At 47.6% G+C, this 20,032-nt stretch overlaps 2 protein-coding genes across 2 annotated transcripts in view; one reads left to right on the top strand and one right to left on the bottom strand.

Moving 5' to 3' along the window:
- Positions 1-20,032, bottom strand: part of HPX (hemopexin) — a 212,049-nt gene that overhangs the window by 84,715 nt on the left and 107,302 nt on the right. The gene's annotated exons all lie outside the window — the stretch shown is intronic.
- The window catches only part of DCHS1 (dachsous cadherin-related 1), a 55,319-nt gene continuing 39,568 nt past the window's right edge, over positions 4,282-20,032 (top strand). The window contains exons 1-4 of the mRNA XM_072133571.1: positions 4,282-4,839; positions 10,923-12,679; positions 15,182-15,358; positions 18,290-18,521. Coding sequence (XP_071989672.1) covers positions 10,967-12,679; positions 15,182-15,358; positions 18,290-18,521 — 2,122 coding nt within the window. The 5' untranslated portion in view covers positions 4,282-4,839; positions 10,923-10,966. The remainder of the gene's footprint in view (positions 4,840-10,922; positions 12,680-15,181; positions 15,359-18,289; positions 18,522-20,032) is intronic.

Below are 20,032 nucleotides of genomic sequence, written 5' to 3'. Positions count from 1 at the left end.
TGCTGGCTATGATAGAAAGGTGTCAGGACACACAGGACATAGCAGCTCGCTGTGTATGGGCGTATAGTCACAGAGGGGTGAGAGCGCCCATGCTGACCCCTGACCACTGCTGGCTATGATAGAAAGGTGTCAGGACACACAGGACATGGCAGCTCACTGTGTATGGGGGGGTGTAGTCACAGAGGGGTCAGAGCGCCCATGCTGACCCCTGACCACTGCTGGATATAATAGAAAGGTGTCAGGACACACAGGACATGGCAGCTCGCTGTGTATGGGGGGGTGTAGTCACAGAGTGGTCAGAGCGCCCATGCTGACCCCTGACCACTGCTGGATATAATAGAAAGGTGTCAGGACATACAGGACATGGCAGCTGGCTGTGTATGGGGGGTGTAGTCACAGAGGGGTCAGAGCGCCCATGCTGACCCCTGACCACTGCTGGCTATGATAGAAAGGTGTCAGGACACACAGGACATGGCAGATCGCTGTGTATGGGGGTGTAGTCACAGAGGGGTCAGAGCGCCCATGCTGACCCCTGACCACTGCTGGCTATGATAGAAAGGTGTCAGGACACACAGGACATGGCAGATCGCTGTGTATGGGGGTGTAGTCACAGAGGGGTCAGAGCGCCCATGCTGACCCCTGACCACTGCTGGCTATGATAGAAAGGTGTCAGGACACACAGGACATGGCAGCTCGCTGTGTATGGGGGATGTAGTCACAGAGGGGTCAGAGCACCCATGCTGACCCCTGACCACTGCTGGCTATGATAGAAAGGTGTCAGGACACACAGGACATGGCAGGTCGCTGTGTATGGGGGGTGTAGTCACAGAGGGGTCAGAGCACCCATGCTGACCCCTGACCACTGCTGGCTATGATAGAAAGGTGTCAGGACACACAGGACATGGCAGCTCGTTGTGTATGGGGGGTGTAGTCACAGAGAGGTCAGAGCGCCCATGCTGACCCCTGACCACTGCTGGCTATGATAGAAAGGTATTAGGACACACAGGACATGGCAGCTCGCTGTGTATGGGGGGTGTAGTCACAGAGGGGTCAAAGCACCCATGCTGACCCCTGACCACTGCTGGCTATGATAGAAAGGTGTCAGGATACAGGACATGGCAGCTCGCTGTGTATGGGGGTGTAGTCACAGAGGGGTCAGAGCGCCCATGCTGACCCCTGACCACTGCTGGCTATGATAGAAAGGTGTCAGGACACACAGGACATGGCAGCTCGCTGTGTATGGGGGATTTAGTCACAGAGGGGTCAGAGCGCCCATGCTGACCCCTGACCACTGCTGGCTATGATAGAAAGGTGTCAGGACACACAGGACATGGCAGCTCGCTGTGTATGGGGGGTGTAGTCACAGAGGGGTCAGAGCGCCCATGCTGACCACTGCTGGCTATGATAGAAAGGTGTCAGGACACACAGGACATGGCAGCTCGCTGTGTATGGGGGATTTAGTCACAGAGGGGTCAGAGCGCCCATGCTGACCCCTGACCACTGCTGGCTATGATAGAAAGGTGTCAGGACACACAGGACATGGCAGCTCGCTGTGTATGGGGGGTGTAGTCACAGAGGGGTCAGAGCGCCCATGCTGACCCCTGACCACTGCTGGCTATGATAGAAAGGTATTAGGACACACAGGACATGGCAGCTCGCTGTGTATGGGGGGTGTAGTCACAGAGGGGTCAAAGCACCCATGCTGACCCCTGACCACTGCTGGCTATGATAGAAAGGTGTCAGGATACAGGACATGGCAGCTCGCTGTGTATGGGGGTGTAGTCACAGAGGGGTCAGAGCGCCCATGCTGACCCCTGACCACTGCTGGCTATGATAGAAAGGTGTCAGGACACACAGGACATGGCAGCTCGCTGTGTATGGGGGGGGTGTAGTCACAGAGGGGTCAGAGCGCCCCTGCTGACCCCTGACCACTGCTGGCTATGATAGAAAGGTGTCAGGACACACAGGACGTGGCAGCCTCCGTCTCGTTATACGTGTAATGTTTTTGTGTATGTATGTATTTCTTTGGATGTATAGGAATGTGCACAGCTGCCGGGCTCATCATACGTCTATATGTATTAATGTATATATGTAATACTGTATGTGGATGCTTAGAGATGTCAGCATCTGCCTGGCTCGTCATACGTGTGTATGTATTAGTGAATGTATGTGTTCCTGTATGTGGATGTATTAGTGTATGTATGTATTAGTGTATGTGGATGTATTAGTGTATACTTGTATTAGTGTATGTGGATGTATTAGGGTATGTATGTATTACTGTATGTATGTATTAGGGTATGTATGTATTAGTGTATGTATGTATTAGTGTATGTATGTATTGTTGTATGTGGATGCATTAGTGAATGTGTATGTATTAGTGTATGTGGATGCATTAGTGTATATGTATGTATTAGTGTATGTGGATGTATTAGAGTATGTATGTATTAGTGTATGTGGATGTATTAGTGTATGTGGATGTATTAGAGTATGTATGTATTAGTGTATGTGGATGTATTAGTGTATGTATATATTAATGTATGTATGTATTAGTGTATGTGGATGTATTAATGTAGGTGGATGTATTAGCGTATGTATGTATTAGTGTATGTGGATGTATTAGTGTATGTATATATTAGTGTATGTATGTATTAGTGTATGTGGATGTATTAATGTAGGTGGATGTATTAGCGTATGTATGTATTAGTGTATGTGGATGTATTAGTGTATGTATGTATTAGTGTATGTGGATGTATTAGAGTATGTATGTATTAGTGTATGTGGATGTATTAGTGTATGTATATATTAGTGTATGTATGTATTAGTGTATGTGGATGTATTAGTGTATGTATATATTAATGTATGTATGTATTAGTGTATGTGGATGTATTAATGTAGGTGGATGTATTAGCGTATGTATGTATTAGTGTATGTGGATGTATTAGTGTATGTATATATTAGTGTATGTATGTATTAGTGTATGTGGATGTATTAATGTAGGTGGATGTATTAGCGTATGTATGTATTAGTGTATGTGGATGTATTAGTGTATGTATGTATTAGTGTATGTATGTATTAGTGTATGTGGATGTATTAGAGTATGTATGTATTAGTGTATGTGGATGTATTAGTGTATGTATATATTAGTGTATGTATGTTTTAGTGTATGTGGATGTATTAATGTAGGTGGATGTATTAGCGTATGTATGTATTAGTGTATGTATGTATTAGTGTATGTGTATGTATTAGTGTATGTATGTATTAGCGCATGTATGTATTAGTGTATGTGTATGTATTAGTGTATGTGGATGCATTAGTGTATATGTATGTATTAGTGTATGTGGATGTATTACTGTATGTGTATGTATTAGTGTATGTATGTATTAGTGTATGTATGTATTACTGTATGTGTATGTATTAGTGTATGTATGTATTAGTGTATGTATGTATTAGTGTATGTGGATGTATTAGTGTATGTATGTGTTACTGTATGTGTATGTATTAGTGTATGTATGTATTAGTGTATGTATGTATTATTGTATGTGGATGTATTAGTGTATGTATGTGTTACTGTATGTGTATGTATTAGTGTATGTATGTATGTATTAGTGTATGTATGTATTACTGTATGTGGATGTATTAGTGTATGTGGATGTATTAGTGTATGTATGTATGTATTAGCGTATGTATGTATTAGTGTATGTGGATGTATTAGTGTATGTGGATGTATTAGTGTATGTGGATGTATTACTGTATGTGGATGTTTTAGTGTATGTGGATGTATTAGTGTATGTGTATGTATTAGTGTATGTGGATGTATTAGTGTATGTATGTGTTACTGTATGTGGATGTATTAGTGTATGTGGATGTATTAGTGTATGTATGTATTAGTGTATGTATGTATTAGTGTATGTGGATGTATTAGTGTATGTATGTATTAGTGTATGTGGATGTATTAGTGTATGTATGTATTAGTGTATGTGTATGTATAGGGATGTGCACCGCCGCCGGCTCGTCATACGTGTGTAGTGCTGTGCGGTGTGCGCTCAGGCAGGGGCTCTCCCCCAGTTTCCATGTTGTGCGCTGGGTCTGGTCCTGGAATTCAGCATAAATTACCAGATGAGAAGAGTAAGTGGGGGGAGTGGAGGAGGGGGGGCACTGGTGGAGGAGGGGGGCTCTGGTGTGGAGGGGGGGCTCTGGTGTGGAGGGGGGGCTCTGGTGCGGAGGGGGGCTCTGGTGCGGAGGGGGGCTCTGCTGGAGGAGGTGTGTGGGGGCTGATGCTGGAGGAGGAGGTAGGGGGAGAGTCATGTTTCAGAGCAGGCTCTCAGTCCCTCCGAGCCCAGTGCTGGCTGCGCTCTCGCTCTCTCGCACATCCACAGCTGTCTCAATCCATTGTCCTAGCCAGAGAGACAGACAGACTGTGAGAGACTGCAGCGAGAGCAGCGAGACCCCCTGTGCAGGGCCAGCATCCCGGGGATAACACTGCCCGCCACATCTGGAGAAAGCGCTCCCCCTCGCATAGACTGCACTCAGGAAAAGAGACATCCATCTGACACAGAACAATAGCAGACACTACGCAGAGGGACCGCCCTGAAGAGCTGCACAAAGGGGATGAAAGAGACAGCCCTGGGATGAGAACAAAGCGCTGAGACTGCCGGCCTATGGAGAGAGACATCCTCCCCGCCGTGTGCAGGTAGAGCAAGGAAAGAGACCGCCATTGGCCTAAGACCAGAGCGAAAGAGACAGACCCAGGTCTCCGGGGATGGAAAGAGGATTAACCCCAAGTGTGAGTGACAACCGGCCGAGTGCGAGGAGCCGGTCACCTGAGCTGACAATCTAATGGTGAGTATCATACGTGTCTGCGTGACCTCAGGCCTGACTCCGCCATTAACCATTTCATGACTTCACGACAAGACCATCCCACAGAGCTGACGCTCTAATACCAACATTAACCATTTAAAGACATCTGTCCTACAGAGCTGACACTTTAATATCATCATAATCGATACATCATGGCAAGACTATCCCACAGAGCTGACGCTCTAATACCAACAATAACCATTCATCCGTGCTACAGAGCTGACACTCTAATATCATCATAATCGATACATCATGGCAAGACTATCCCACAGAGCTGACGCTCTAATACCAACAATAACCATTCATCCGTGCTACAGAGCTGACACTCTAATATTATCATCATCGATACATCATGGCAAGACTATCCCACAGAGCTGACGCTCTAATACCAACAATAACCATTCATCCGTGCTACAGAGCTGACACTCTAATATCATCATAATCTAACACTAACACTCTAATCCGGCCATTACCTCACATCGCTCTGTCCTGCAGAGCTGACAATCTAATACCGCCGTTACATCACATCCCTCTGTCCTGCAGAGCTGACAATCAAATCCGGCCATTACCTCACATCCCTCTGTCCTGCAGAGCTGACAATCTAATCCGGCCATTACCTCACATCCCTCTGTCCTGCAGAGCTGACAATCTAATCCGGCCATTACCTCACATCCCTCTGTCCTGCAGAGCTGACAATCTAATCCGGCCATTACCTCACATCGCTCTGTCCTGCAGAGCTGACAATCTAATCCGGCCATTACCTCACATCCCTCTGTCCTGCAGAGCTGACAATCTAATACCGCCATTACATCACATCCCTCTGTCCTGCAGAGCTAACACTCTAATCCGGCCATTACCTCACATCGCTCTGTCCTGCAGAGCTGACAATCTAATCCGGCCATTACCTCACATCCCTCTGTCCTGCAGAGCTGACAATCTAATCCGGCCATTACCTCACATCCCTCTGTCCTGCAGAGCTGACAATCTAATCCGGCCATTACCTCACATCCCTCTGTCCTGCAGAGCTGACAATCTAATCCGGCCATTACCTCACATCGCTCTGTCCTGCAGAGCTGACAATCTAATGCCGCCGTTACCCGGTTCATGACACCACAGGAGCTGACACTCGCTCTTCTCCTGCTGCTTCCTGTATGTTTGTTGGTAAACATCCCCATGCTCCTCAGACATCTGAGCTGACACTTCTTCTGGATCCTGCCGTAGGGATGGGGTGGGGGGAAGGGCTGGGATGTGAGGGTCCACGCTCCTCTCACTCCTCAGCAGACGCTCTGAGGATGACCCTTAGCTCCAGGCACTCACCAGGGAGTCTTCCAGATAAACATCCCATATCCACTCACTTCCAGATGAGGGGCGTCCAGGGCAGGACACGGCTTCATGGAGGAGCCCCCGACCCGTGGTAATAGATGGTGAGAGGATACCCCCACTCTATGCACCATGTCTAATGTACTATAATAACAGTATAATAAGAGTATCGAGAGACTTGTGGAATGAGCCTATGGAGTGATGGGGAGGTGGATGAGACTGGCAAGTGCTTCAGTAGATGGTCCATGGACCCAAGTGACCTGACAACTCCCGATAAATGGTCCAGGGATCCGAGTAATGTGGAAAATCCTGGTAGATGATCCATGATTCCTAGTAATCTGCTCCTGACAGCTTCCAGGAGATGGTCCATAGATCGTAGTAGCCTGCACCTAATCCTAATCCTGACAGCTTCCAGGAGATGGTCCATAGATCGTAGTAGCCTGCACCCAATCCTAATCCTGACAGCTGCCGGATGGTCCATGGATCCTAGTAGCCTGCACCCAATCCTAATCCTGACAGCTGCCAGGAGATGGTCCATAGGTCGTAGTAGCCTGCACCCAATCCTAATCCTGACAGCTGCCAGGAGATGGTCCATAGATCGTAGTAGCCTGCACCCAATCCTAATCCTGACAGCTGCCGGATGGTCCATAGATCGTAGTAGCCTGCACCCAATCCTAATCCTGACAGCTTCCAGGAGATGGTCCATAGATCGTAGTAGCCTGCACCCAATCCTAATCCTGACAGCTTCCAGGAGATGGTCCATAGATCGTAGTAGCCTGCACCTAATCCTAATCCTGACAGTTTCCAGGAGATGGTCCATAGATTGTAGTAGCCTGCACCCAATCCTAATCCTGACAGCTTCCAGGAGATGGTCCATAGATCGTAGTAGCCTGCACCCAATCCTAATCCTGACAGCTGCCGGATGGTCCATAGATCGTAGTAGCCTGCACCCAATCCTAATCCTGACAGCTGCCGGATGGTCCATAGATCGTAGTAGCCTGCACCTAATCCTAATCCTGACAGCTTCCAGGACATGGTCCATAGATCGTAGTAGCCTGCACCTAATCCTAATCCTGACAGTTTCCAGGAGATGGTCCATAGATTGTAGTAGCCTGCACCCAATCCTAATCCTGACAGCTTCCAGGAGATGGTCCATAGATCGTAGTAGCCTGCACCCAATCCTAATCCTGACAGCTGCCGGATGGTCCATAGATCGTAGTAGCCTGCACCCAATCCTAATCCTGACAGCTTCCAGGACATGGTCCATAGATCGTAGTAGCCTGCACCCAATCCTAATCCTGACAGTTTCCAGGAGATGGTCCATAGATCGTAGTAGCCTGCACCCAATCCTAATCCTGACAGCTTCCAGGACATGGTCCATAGATCGTAGTAGCCTGCACCCAATCCTAATCCTGACAGCTGCCGGATGGTCCATAGATCGTAGTAGCCTGCACCCAATCCTAATGCCGACAGCTTCCAGGATATAGTCCATAGATTGTAGTAGCCTGCACCCAATCCTAATCCTGACAGCTTCCAGGAGATGGTCCAGAGATCGTAGTAGCCTGCACCCAATCCTAATCCTGACAGTTTCCAGGACATGGTCCATAGATCGTAGTAGCCTGCACCCAATCCTAATCCTGACAGCTTCCAGGAGATGGTCCATAGATCGTAGTAGCCTGCACCCAATCCTAATCCTGACAGCTTCCAGGAGATGGTCCATAGATCGTAGTAGCCTGCACCCAATCCTAATCCTGACAGCTTCCAGGACATGGTCCATAGATCGTAGTAGCCTGCACCCAATCCTAATCCTGACAGCTTCCAGGACATGGTCCATAGATCGTAGTAGCCTGCACCCAATCCTAATCCTGACAGCTTCCAGGAGATGGTCCATAGATCGTAGTAGCCTGCACCCAATCCTAATCCTGACAGCTTCCAGGAGATGGTCCATAGATCGTAGTAGCCTGCACACAATCCTAATCCTGACAGCTTCCAGGAGATGGTCCATAGATCGTAGTAGCCTGCACCCAATCCTAATCCTGACAGCTTCCAGGAGATGGTCCATAGATCGTAGTAGCCTGCACCCAATCCTAATCCTGACAGCTTCCAGGACATGGTCCATAGATCGTAGTAGCCTGCACCCAATCCTAATCCTGACAGCTTCCAGGAGATGGTCCATAGATCGTAGTAGCCTGCACCCAATCCTAATCCTGACAGCTTCCAGGAGATGGTCCAGAGATCGTAGTAGCCTGCACCCAATCCTAATCCTGACAGCTTCCAGGACATGGTCCATAGATCGTAGTAGCCTGCACCCAATTCTAATCCTGACAGCTTCCAGGAGATGGTCCAGAGATCGTAGTAGCCTGCACCCAATCCTAATCCTGACAGCTGCCAGGAGATGGTCCATAGATTGTAGTAGCCTGCACCCAATCCTAATCCTGACAGCTGCCAGGAGATGGTCCATAGATTGTAGTAGCCTGCACCCAATCCTAATCCTGACAGCTGCCAGGAGATGGTCCATAGATTGTAGTAGCCTGCACCCAATCCTAATCCTGACAGCTGCCGGATGGTCCATGGATCCTAGTAGCCTGCACCCAATCCTAATCCTGACAGCTGCCGGATGGTCCATAGATCGTAGTAGCCTGCACCCAATCCTAATCCTGACAGCTGCCGGATGGTCCATGGATCCTAGTAATTTGTACATCAGTAGATTATCCCTGGATCCTAATCATTTATACCTTATAGCTCCAAGAAGATGCTCCATGGACCATAGTTATCTGTATCGGACACCTCCACGATGATCCACGGATCTTAGTAATCTGATCTTGGAAGGTCTTAAAATGGTTCCTGGCTCCTAGTAATTTTTATCTGATAGCTCCAAGAAGAGGGTCCATCGATTCTAGTAATCTATACCCAACAGCTCCCAGAAGATTGTCCATTGGTAGTAGTGATATCCCCCAAAGCTCCCATTAGGTGGTCTCTAGATCCTAGTAACCTGTACCAATGAGTTCCCAGTAGATGGTCCATGGATCACAGCAATGTGTCCATGACAGCTCCCAGTAGATGATCCCTGGAATTTAGTAATGTGTACTTGATAGATCTCAGAGGATAGATCCTAGTAATCTGCTTCTGACACCTCTCAGTAGATGACCAATTCATTTCTGTAGTCTTCTCCATCAGGAAATAGGGTGATGGATTTTGTTAATCTGTATCTGGTACCATATTGTAATCTGCAGTGGACAGCTTCCAGAAGCTCCCAGACCCAAGAAGACAATGCATAGACCATAGTAATCTGGATCTGATAGCCCCTGATACATGGCCCTCGGATCCTGGTCATCCACATCATACAGTTCCCATCAGATGGTCGAGTAATGGATTGTGGTGATTATTGCCTTAGAACATTGAGTAGACTCTATACAGCTCCTCAGAGATGAAAAGTGGTTTGGGGTAATCTGAAGGTCCACAACTTATGTTACACATGAACAATAGTGGCCCACACCAGAAGGTCTTCAGCATGACTTTTTTGTTCAACATTTTAGGTCCTCCAGTAGATGGTTCTTGATTCTCAATGTTACTTGGATCCTGGTGATCCTGAAGGGACCTAGTGGATGGAGGGCTGAAGGTTCCTCTGGAGTGCTGGGCTTCTTGCACCCTCTAGATCATCGTTCCCAGGTCATAATAAATGAATGTTATGTTCCACCTCGGTAAATGTCCAATGGACCTATGTACTCCATAACTTACGGCTTCCAGTGTCTCATACAGGACTCTTAGTGCTCTTCAGAGCTCATGGGGATGGTCATGGCATGTGATCACCTTCAGATCCCATCTCAGATAATATGGAACAAAGTTTCTGGTACTCTTTAGATCTTCTTAGATTGTACTTTGCTCCTACGTACCAGTGGTCCTCTTTGTTTTCAGTATAAGTCACAGTTCCAAGGATATGGTACAAGGTCTAGGTGCTCTTTTGATTTTAGCTCCAAATATATGATACATTGCTCAGGGCGTTCTCTAGATCATAACTTCCAGATGGCTCATGGTCGTAGATGATAGCCTCTAAGATATAGCACATGTCTCACTGATATGGTCAAAATCTAGTTGTGGCCATAAAACTTATGTCTCCGGTGATAATATTGGTGTAAACTGTCTTGTTGTTCTGTTCCATGAGGGATATTCTGTTATCCATGGCTCCTGCACAGCTGCATCATGGGATGGTCTCTCATACTTTACAGCTCTATGGAGAGACACAAGGCCTCCAGTGCTCATCTATGAAATTAACTGAAGCACCATAAAGAGCCACGAGAAGGCTCCTCTGCTGGTGGAGGTCACTACTGGGTGAAAGGGAAAGGGTTAATGGTGGCAATAGTGCTGAGGGTATGGGTTACTAGATTAGGGGCAGTAATTCTATCAGGACAAGGACAAAAAATAGAAATTTACTTTCCTTACACATCTAGAAAAAGCAGCTGCGTACCCAAGATAGCTGAGACTGTGCAGTCCCCTGGAGGTGGAGGAATGCAGCTACCAAAAAGGACAACCTCGAAATGAATTGTAGGGTCAGCCTCGCCCAGGGCAAAAACATGGAGAAGGGGCAGGGACTCCACAATGTATTGGGTCTACCTCAGCCAGAGCAAAGTACAAACAAGGAAACCATGAAAAGCTTGTAGTAGAGACACCAGGATTGTCGTAGTGGGTGGTCACGTTGTGGCTTTCGTATCGTCTCTTCACCTCAATGTTATTTTCTTTCTTCACAGAATGAGCATCTATAGCCGAGGACCGTGAAGTGGATGCAAAGAGAATGGTGCTGCTCGCTGTCCTCCTGCTGCTGGTCTTGGGTTGTTCCCCATCCCATTCCTCTCTGGGGACACTCGAGCTTCACATTGATGAAGAGCAACCAGCTGGGACCATAATTGGTGACATCAGTGCAGGTCTTCCACCTGACTCCACTGGTCACATGTTCTTCATCTCTGCGCAGGAAGGAAGTGGTGTAACCAGTGATTTAGAGATAGACGAGCACACCGGGATCATTAAAACTGCTAGAGTCCTTGACCGAGAGCAACGCAACCATTATAGCTTCATAGCGGTCACCCCTGAAGGTGTCACTGTGGAAGTGGATATTCACGTGGATGATATCAATGACCATATTCCCACCTTTGCTAAAAGTCGCTTAGAAATGAGCATTCCTGAGCATACCCCCCGCGGCACAAGCTACCCTCTAGAGCCCGCAGTGGATTTGGACAGCGGTGCTTTGGGCACTCAGGGATATCTTATCAAAAATGGAGATCCCATGCAAGCATTCCGACTCGAGACCCGGCAAACATCCGGTGGTACGCTGTCTGTAGAACTCGTTGTGAACTCGGATATAGACCGAGAGAATTGTTCCTCATATTCTTTAACTCTGGAGGCGTATGATGGTGGATCTCCAAGACGTAGTTCACAGATGAAACTGGACATTTCTGTACTTGATGTCAATGACCACGCCCCAGTGTTCAATCAGAGCCGCTACCAAGCGCTCATTTCAGAGAGTCTTTTGCCTGGATCCAGTGTCCTTCAGGTCTACGCCATAGATGCTGATCTGGGTCAAAATGGGGAGATCACATATGAGATCAACCGTAGACAAAGTGACCCGGAACGCTTCTTCACCATCAATCCACATTCTGGACTCATCCAGCTTAGCAAGCCATTGGATTATGAGACTCGCAAAGCTCATGAGCTGGTGGTACAGGCAAGGGACGGAGCAGCTCAGCCGGAGGTGGGCACAGCCTTTGTATCTATTCAGGTTCGGGATTCCAATGACAACCAGCCCAGTATGACCATCATCTTCCTGAGTGAGGATGGAGCTCCTCGAGTGTCAGAGGGGGCCACACCTGGGCAATACGTAGCACGAATCTCTGTATCTGATCCAGATTATGGCGAGCATCCAGATGTAGATGTGTCTCTGGAAGGAGGGGATGGAAAATTTGCTTTGACCACTAAAGATAGCATCATCTACCTCATTTGTGTAGACAAGTTACTAGACCGCGAAGAGAGAGACTCTTACCGCCTCAGGGTTCTAGCGACAGATTCAGGAACACCTCCTCTAAGGGCCGAATCCTCATTTGTTCTAGAGGTGACTGATATTAACGACAACCCTCCAGTTTTTGACCGTCAAGCATATAGCCACAGTGTCCCAGAAGCTGTTCACCCTGGGAGCTTCCTCCTCCAGGTTACAGCTCGAGACAAAGATCAAGGAGAGAATGGGGAGATCACATACAGCCTCCTGGACTCTCCATGGTTCCATATCCACCCAGAAACCGGAGTCATCACCACAGCCGTCCCCCTGGATTACGAGAAAGAACCCCAACCCCAGATGACAGTGGTGGCTTCAGATCGGGGCACCCCACCATTGACGGCTACAGCTATTGTCAAGGTCCAACTCCTGGATGTAAATGATAATGCGCCAGTCTTTGCCAGCGCCATATACAATGCCACCCTAAGCGAGGGCTCGGCACGGGGAAGCTGCTTCCTAAAGGTGAGAAACAGGAACTGCCCTTCACTCTTATAGGAATCTGGTATCTCCAGCACCAGGGTCCATCGGACGAGATCCTGGTAATACATGCTACATGACTGCCACACTCCCCCAGCTTATATAGGGAACTGCATGACTACTACTCAGCACCGCCTACAGTCAATATAGAGGACTGCATGACTATCCCACTACAGCTTATATAGGGAACTGCATGAATACCACACAGCTCCCCCTACAGTCAATATAGGGGACTGCATGACTACTACACAGCACCGCCTACAGTCAATATAGAGGACTGCATGACTACTCCCACCTACAGGTTATATAGAGAACTGTATGAATACCACACAACGATCCCTACAGGTTATATAGGGGACCTGCATTACTACTACACACATCACCCCCTACGGGTTATATATGGGACTGCATGACAACCCCCACCTACATGTTATATATGGGACTGCATGACTACACACCACCCCCTACAGTCATTATAGGGGGCTGCATGACAACCCCCACCCCTTCCCCCACATGTTATATAGGGGATTCAGGACTACTAGATCTGACCTCCTACAAGTAATATAGTAAATGATGTAGGGTACAGCATAGACATCCTACTCCGCACAGATCATATAGGGTAGTGTCTGCTTATAGCTGAATTAACACCTGGTTCCCTGTAGGTAACATAGTATGATGCGTGCACATAGCACATAATACTCCATGGAGAAAGTTCAGACACACTTACCCCTACAGGTCATTTAGGGTATTGCATGACATCAAGCACAAAGCTCTATATGTGACTGTTGGTGGCAGTGTACCCTATGGATGGCAGCATCCGAGTCTCGACCTGTCTTATTCAATCTGTACTTGGGGTCTTTTAAGGTCCGATTGTGCATCAGGTATTTGGAATTTTAATTTTCTAGGTGTCTCATACCAAACACCACATAACCCCCCCCCCCCCGCCTCATTGTGATGACCCCCCCTCATTGTGATGACCCCCCCCCCGCCTCGTTGTGATGACCCCCCCGCCTCATTGTGATGACCCCCCCTCATTGTGATGACACCCCCCGCCTCATTGTGATGACCCCCCGCCTCATTGTGATGACCCCCCCCGCCTCATTGTGATGACCCCCCCTCATTGTGATGACCCCCCCTCATTGTGATGACACCCCCCGCCTCATTGTGATGACCCCCCGCCTCATTGTGATGACCCCCCCCGCCTCATTGTGATAACCCCCCTCATTGTGATGACCCCCTCCGCCTCATTGTGATGACCCCCCCTCATTGTGATGACCCCCCCCCCTCTGTACAGAATAATCACACAGAGATAAGTGTGAACATCACTGCACATACAGGGCCATGTAAGGGGCAGCCTACAGATGATCCCTGGGCCCACAGGCTTACAATCTAATTGGCTTGGATATTGAGAGAGACTCTGATGAATGTCCTAGGAGACCTTCGGATGGCGCTGTGCAGCAGGGTAGCATCAGGAAGGGGCTGGCCTGAGGGGTCAGTGCCCAGGTTACTGGGGGGCACATACTTCCTGGACTCAGTCTCCTGTGGACGCTTCATACATCTCCCTCTTGTTCGGCTAACACCTGGTTTTCATTTGTCAAGAGACGTCTTATCTGGTGGGGGAGGGGGGCGAGCGTCCTGGCACGGGCCCAAGGCAGGGGGGAGCCGGCTGCGGACACTGTGCGAGCTACAGACCTCATCCCGATGTGGGATTACTACACTACTGGATTATAATGCAGGATACATCACCGTAATCCGCATCAATTATATCAGCATACCAATATCCCATCACTGTAATCCCCTTCTTCCCCCTGCATGGGATTATAATGTATCTTTATAATATGATAATCTCCACACAAGACCCCGTATAATCCCACATCTATCAGAATATCTTCTAACCTAATAATCCTTGATCGTTCCTACACGTTTGGTGATGTTAGTTAGAGGATAATCCCTGACTGCTCTGTGTTGATTCTCAATTTCTGATTCAGATTATCATCCCACAATGAAGCAATGTGGGGATCACACGGGGTCTAATCCTGGGGAGGGTTTAGTACAGTTGGGTTATACCTTTATGGCAGATTGTGTAGCACCAATGGCGGGTTGGTCTGGACGGTCGGTTGGGCACATAGTGGCAGTGTCTGGTCATTTGTAGCCGTGGACCTTGACATCAGAGTCTCATAGACCACAAAGTCCAATCCTGCCACATCAGCACTCCGACCATCATTGTCATGTCTCGCTCTTTATCTTAGGCAGAAGGGGAGGGTGGAATTGAAATTTCCTGGGGTCATCCACATCCTAATAATCCCGTGGCAGATTATAACCACAATTATCAGGTCGCGGTGTAGAGCTGCCCATACAGCAACCCCCAAGGCCAATGACACCAGCTCATCAGTGACTGAGATTGTAACTTCTGGCCGTGTCTCTGCCGAGATCGCGGGTGCTGAAAGAATAATCAATGGGTCTCATAAGACGCTCACTGTTTTTCAGGTCTCAGCGTCAGATGCGGACAGTGGAAGTCTCGGGACTGTCCAGTACTCCCTCGGACCCTCACCTCCTCCTCAGTTCCAGATCCATTCAGAGTCTGGAGAAATTTGCCTCTCAGACACCTTGGATAGAGATGACGGAGAGCGCTTTTTCCTTCTTCATGTGACAGCCACAGATGGGGTGAGATCTCACAACAGAGATGCATTGACATTGAATGTCCTACTGTCTATTCAGTCAATAGTGAAAATCCATTAGATACATGTGTGCACCTGATAGGGGGCAGAGGCCAAGATGACCCATGTTTCCATACTCTAGATCCTAGGGTGCTACATAGTACAAATAAAGTCTACAGTATGGAAACATAAGCCATAGGATGTAGAGTATGGAAACACTGGTGATAGGATGTACAGTATGGAGACATCAATCATAGGATAGGATGGGGACATTGGTTATATGTCTACGGTGTGGAAAAATCAGTCATATAATCTAGAATATGGAAGCATCAAGAAGGGGATCTAGAATCTGGAAGCATCAATGAAACCATCTAGAATATGGAAGCATCAAAAAGACTATCTAGATTATGGAATCATCAGAGAGAGGATCTAGAGTACGGAAGCACCGGCAAAAGGATCTAGAGTATGGAACAATCAGTCAGAGGATCTGGAGTATAAAAACAACAGTGAGAGGATCTAGAATATGGAAGTATCAACCAGAGGATCCAGAGTATGTAAACAACAGTAAGAGGATCTAGAATATGGAAGTATCAACCAGAGGATCCAGAGTATGTAAACAACAGTGAGAGGATCTAGAGTATGAAACCATCAGTGAGAGGATCTAGAGTATGGAACCATCAGTGAGAGGATCTAGAGTATGGAAGCACCGGCAAAAGGATCTAGAGTATGGAACAATCAGTCAGAGGATCTGGAGTATAAAAACAACAGTGAGAGGATCTAGAATATGGAAGTATCAACCAGAGGATCCAGAGTATGTAAACAACAGTAAGAGGATCTAGAATATGGAAGTATCAACCAGAGGATCCAGAGTATGTAAACAACAGTGAGAGGATCTAGAGTATGAAACCATCAGTGAGAGGATCTAGAGTATGGAACCATCAGTGAGAGGATCTAGAGTATGGAAGCACCGGCAAAAGGATCTAGAGTATGGAACAATCAGTCAGAGGATCTGGAGTATAAAAACAACAGTGAGAGGATCTAGAATATGGAAGTATCAACCAGAGGATCCAGAGTATGTAAACAACAGTGAGAGGATCTAGAATATGGAAGTATCAACCAGAGGATCCAGAGTATGTAAACAACAGTGAGAGGATCTAGAATATGGAAGTATCAACCAGAGGATCCAGAGTATGTAAACAACAGTGAGAGGATCCAGAGTATGGAACCATCAGTGAGAGGATCTAGAGTATGGAACCATCAGTGAGAGGATCTAGAGTATGGAACCATCAGTGAGAGGATCTAGAGTATGGAACCATCAGTGAGAGGATCTAGAGTATGGAACCATCAGGGAGAGGATCTAGAGTATGGAACCATCAGTGAGAGGATCTAGATTATGGAACCATCAGGGAGAGGATCTAGATTATGGAACCATCAGGGAGAGGATCTAGAATATGAAAGCGCCAATAAGAGGATGTAGAACATGGAAGCTTCAATGAGAGGATCTAGAGTATTGAACCATCAGTGAGAGGATCTAGAGCAGGGGTGGCGAACCTATGGCACGGGTGCCAGAGGCGGCACTTGGAGCCCTCTCTGTGGGCACCCAGGCCATCACCCCAGAATGAAGTTCACCAGACAGAAATCAAAGAATCTGCCTGCAGAATCTTCCTACAATGACAGATGAATTTGCCCTCCTCCTTTCAACTGCCTTGGTGTCCTTGGGAGGCTGAACGATTGAAAGTTGTCAATGAACAAGGAGAAATACATTACTGCTTAAATTCCTGCGCTGGCACTTTGCAATAAATAAGTGGCTTGTGGTTGAAGTTTGGGCACTGAGGCTCTAAAAGGTTCGCCATCACTGATCTAGAGTATGGAACCATCAGTGAGAGGATCTAGATTATGGAACCATCAGGGAGAGGATCTAGAGTATTGAACCATCAGTGAGAGGATCTAGAGTATGGAACCATCAGTGAGAGGATCTAGAGTATTGAACCATCAGTGAGAGGATCTAGATTATGGAACCATCAGGGAGAGGATCTAGAGTATTGAACCATCAGTGAGAGGATCTAGAGTATGGAACCATCAGTGAGAGGATCTAGAGTATGTAACCATCAGTGAGAGGATCTAGAGTATGTAACCATCAGGGAGAGGATCTAGAGTATGGAACCATCAGTGAGAGGATCTAGAGTATGGAACCATCAGTGAGAGGATCTAGAGTATGGAACCATCAGGGAGATGATCTAGATTATGGAACCATCAGGGAGAGGATCTAGAGTATGGAACAATTAGGGAGAGGATCTAGAATATGGAAGCTTAAGCAAAAGGATTTAGAATATGGAAACATCTGCAAGAGGATCCAGGGTATGGAAACACCAGTGAAAGGATCTAGAGTATGGAACAATCAGGGAGAGGATCCAGAGTATGGAACTACCAGTAAGAGGATCCAGAGTATGGAAGCATCAGTCATTTGTTGTTGAGTTCGGAAAGATTTGCTGTAGCAGTAGTTTGGAAACCTCAGTAAAAGGATCTAGATTATCAAAACATAAGACAAACATAAGGATGGTCTAGAGTATGGGAACACCTGTCATATGAATTAGAGTAACCATCTAGAGTATGGATTCACCTGTCACAGGATGTAGATGATAGAAACATTGGTCAGTGGACCTTGGTCGGTGCCACGATTCAGGACATGGGGAAAGGTTTTAGGATCTAGTACATGGAACCATCGGGCGCAGGATGTATAGTATAGACAGAAGTGTAGGTTCATTCTGTAGCTTTAAAGCTCTTATTTGGTATCCATATCGGATCAAATATGATAACCCGTGGTCCTGAATGTAAAATCTAGAAATCTGGAGAGCGTGATCTCCGGCCTGGGAGTCAGGAGACGAGGGTGTGATAATGGCAGGAAACCTATGAGTCCACCCTTCCTCTGTTCCCACAGGGAGGCCTGAGCTCTGGATGTCTGGTCCGGGTCTCTGTAGAAGATGTGAATGATAACCGTCCGGTCTTTTATCCGCTGGAATATGGCGCTAGTGTAAGTGCCCTCAGCCCTCCAGGAACCCCCATCATTAGTGTGACTGCCCGTGATAAAGACGAGGGACTGCACGGTGTCCTGACCTTCCATATCTTATCCGGAAATAACCCTCCGCTGCTACGCATTGAACCTGACACAGGTAAGAGGAGGCCATGACAGCCATGTACCCCTCCCCCAGTACTGTGCATGTCAGCTGAAGTTAATGAACCTCCACCATTGTACAAAACAGCAGGGAAGATGTTGACATGGAAAGTGAAAAAGACAATCCGTGCCGCGCCTCCAGGAGAGGAAGTACTGAACAAAGGCCATAATGTGGTAATCAAATAGTAAATAGCTTTATTGTGGTGGTGGTGGTGGTGGTGTTAGTATCCTGAAGTCCTGTGGTGGTAGTATACTATCCCGAGGTCCTGTGGTGGTGATATACTATCCTGAGGTCCTGTGGTGGTGATATACTATCCTGAGGTCCTGTGGTGGAGGTAGTATACTATCCTGAGGTCCTGTGGTGGTAGTATACTATCCTGAGGTCCTGTGGTGGAGGTAGTATACTATCCCGAGGTCCTGTGGTGGTGATATACTATCCTGAGGTCCTGTGGTGGTGGTATACTATCCTGAGGTCCTGTGGTGGTAGTATACTATCCTGAGGTCCTGTGGTGGTGGTATACTATCCTGAGGTCCTGTGGTGGTGGTATACTATCCTGAAGTCCTGTGGTGGTAGTATACTATCCCGAGGTCCTGTGGTGGTAGTATACTATCCTGAGGTCCTGTGGTGGTGGTAGTATACTATCCTGAGGTCCTGTGGTGGTGGTGGTATACTATCCTGAGGTCCTGTGGTGGTAGTATACTATCCTGAGGTCCTGTGGTGGTAGTATACTATCCTGAGGTCCTGTGGTGGTGGTATACTATCCTGAGGTCCTGTGGTGGTGGTATACTATCCTGAGGTCCTGTGGTGGTGGTAGTATACTATCCTGAGGTCCTGTGGTAATAGTATACTATCCTGAGGTCCTGTGGTGGTGGTAGTATACTATACTGAGGTCCTGTGGTGGTGGTATACTATCCTGAGGTCCTGTGGTGGTAGTATACTATCCTGAGGTCCTGTGGTGGTGGTAGTATACTATCCTGAGGTCCTGTGGTGGTAGTATACTATCCTGAGTTCCTGTGGTGGTAGTATACTATCCTGAGTTCCTGTGGTGGTAGTATACTATCCTGAGGTCCTGTGGTGGTGGTGGTAGTATACTATCCTGAGGTCCTGTGGTGGTAGTATACTATCCCGAGGTCCTGTGGTGGTAGTATACTATCCTGAGGTCCTGTGGTGGTGGTAGTATACTATCCTGAGGTCCTGTGGTGGTAGTATACTATCCTGAGGTCCAGTGGTGGTAGTATACTATCCTGAGGTCCTGTGGTGGTGGTAGTATACTATCCTGAGGTCCTGTGGTGGTAGTATACTATCCCGAGGTCCTGTGGTGGTAGTATACTATCCTGAGGTCCTGTGGTGGAGGTAGTATACTATCCTGAGGTCCTGTGGTGGTAGTATACTATCCTGAGGTCCTGTGGTGGTAGGATACTATCCCGAGGTCCTGTGGTGGTAGTTTACTATCCTGAGGTCCTGTGGTGGTGGTAGTATACTATCCTGAGGTCCTGTGGTGGTAGTAT

Source organism: Engystomops pustulosus, chromosome 2 (assembly GCF_040894005.1).
Source record: "Engystomops pustulosus chromosome 2, aEngPut4.maternal, whole genome shotgun sequence".
Lineage (NCBI taxonomy): Eukaryota > Metazoa > Chordata > Amphibia > Anura > Leptodactylidae > Engystomops > Engystomops pustulosus.
Note: the sequence above shows the minus strand (reverse complement) of the source record. Positions and strands in the feature narration are given on the sequence as shown.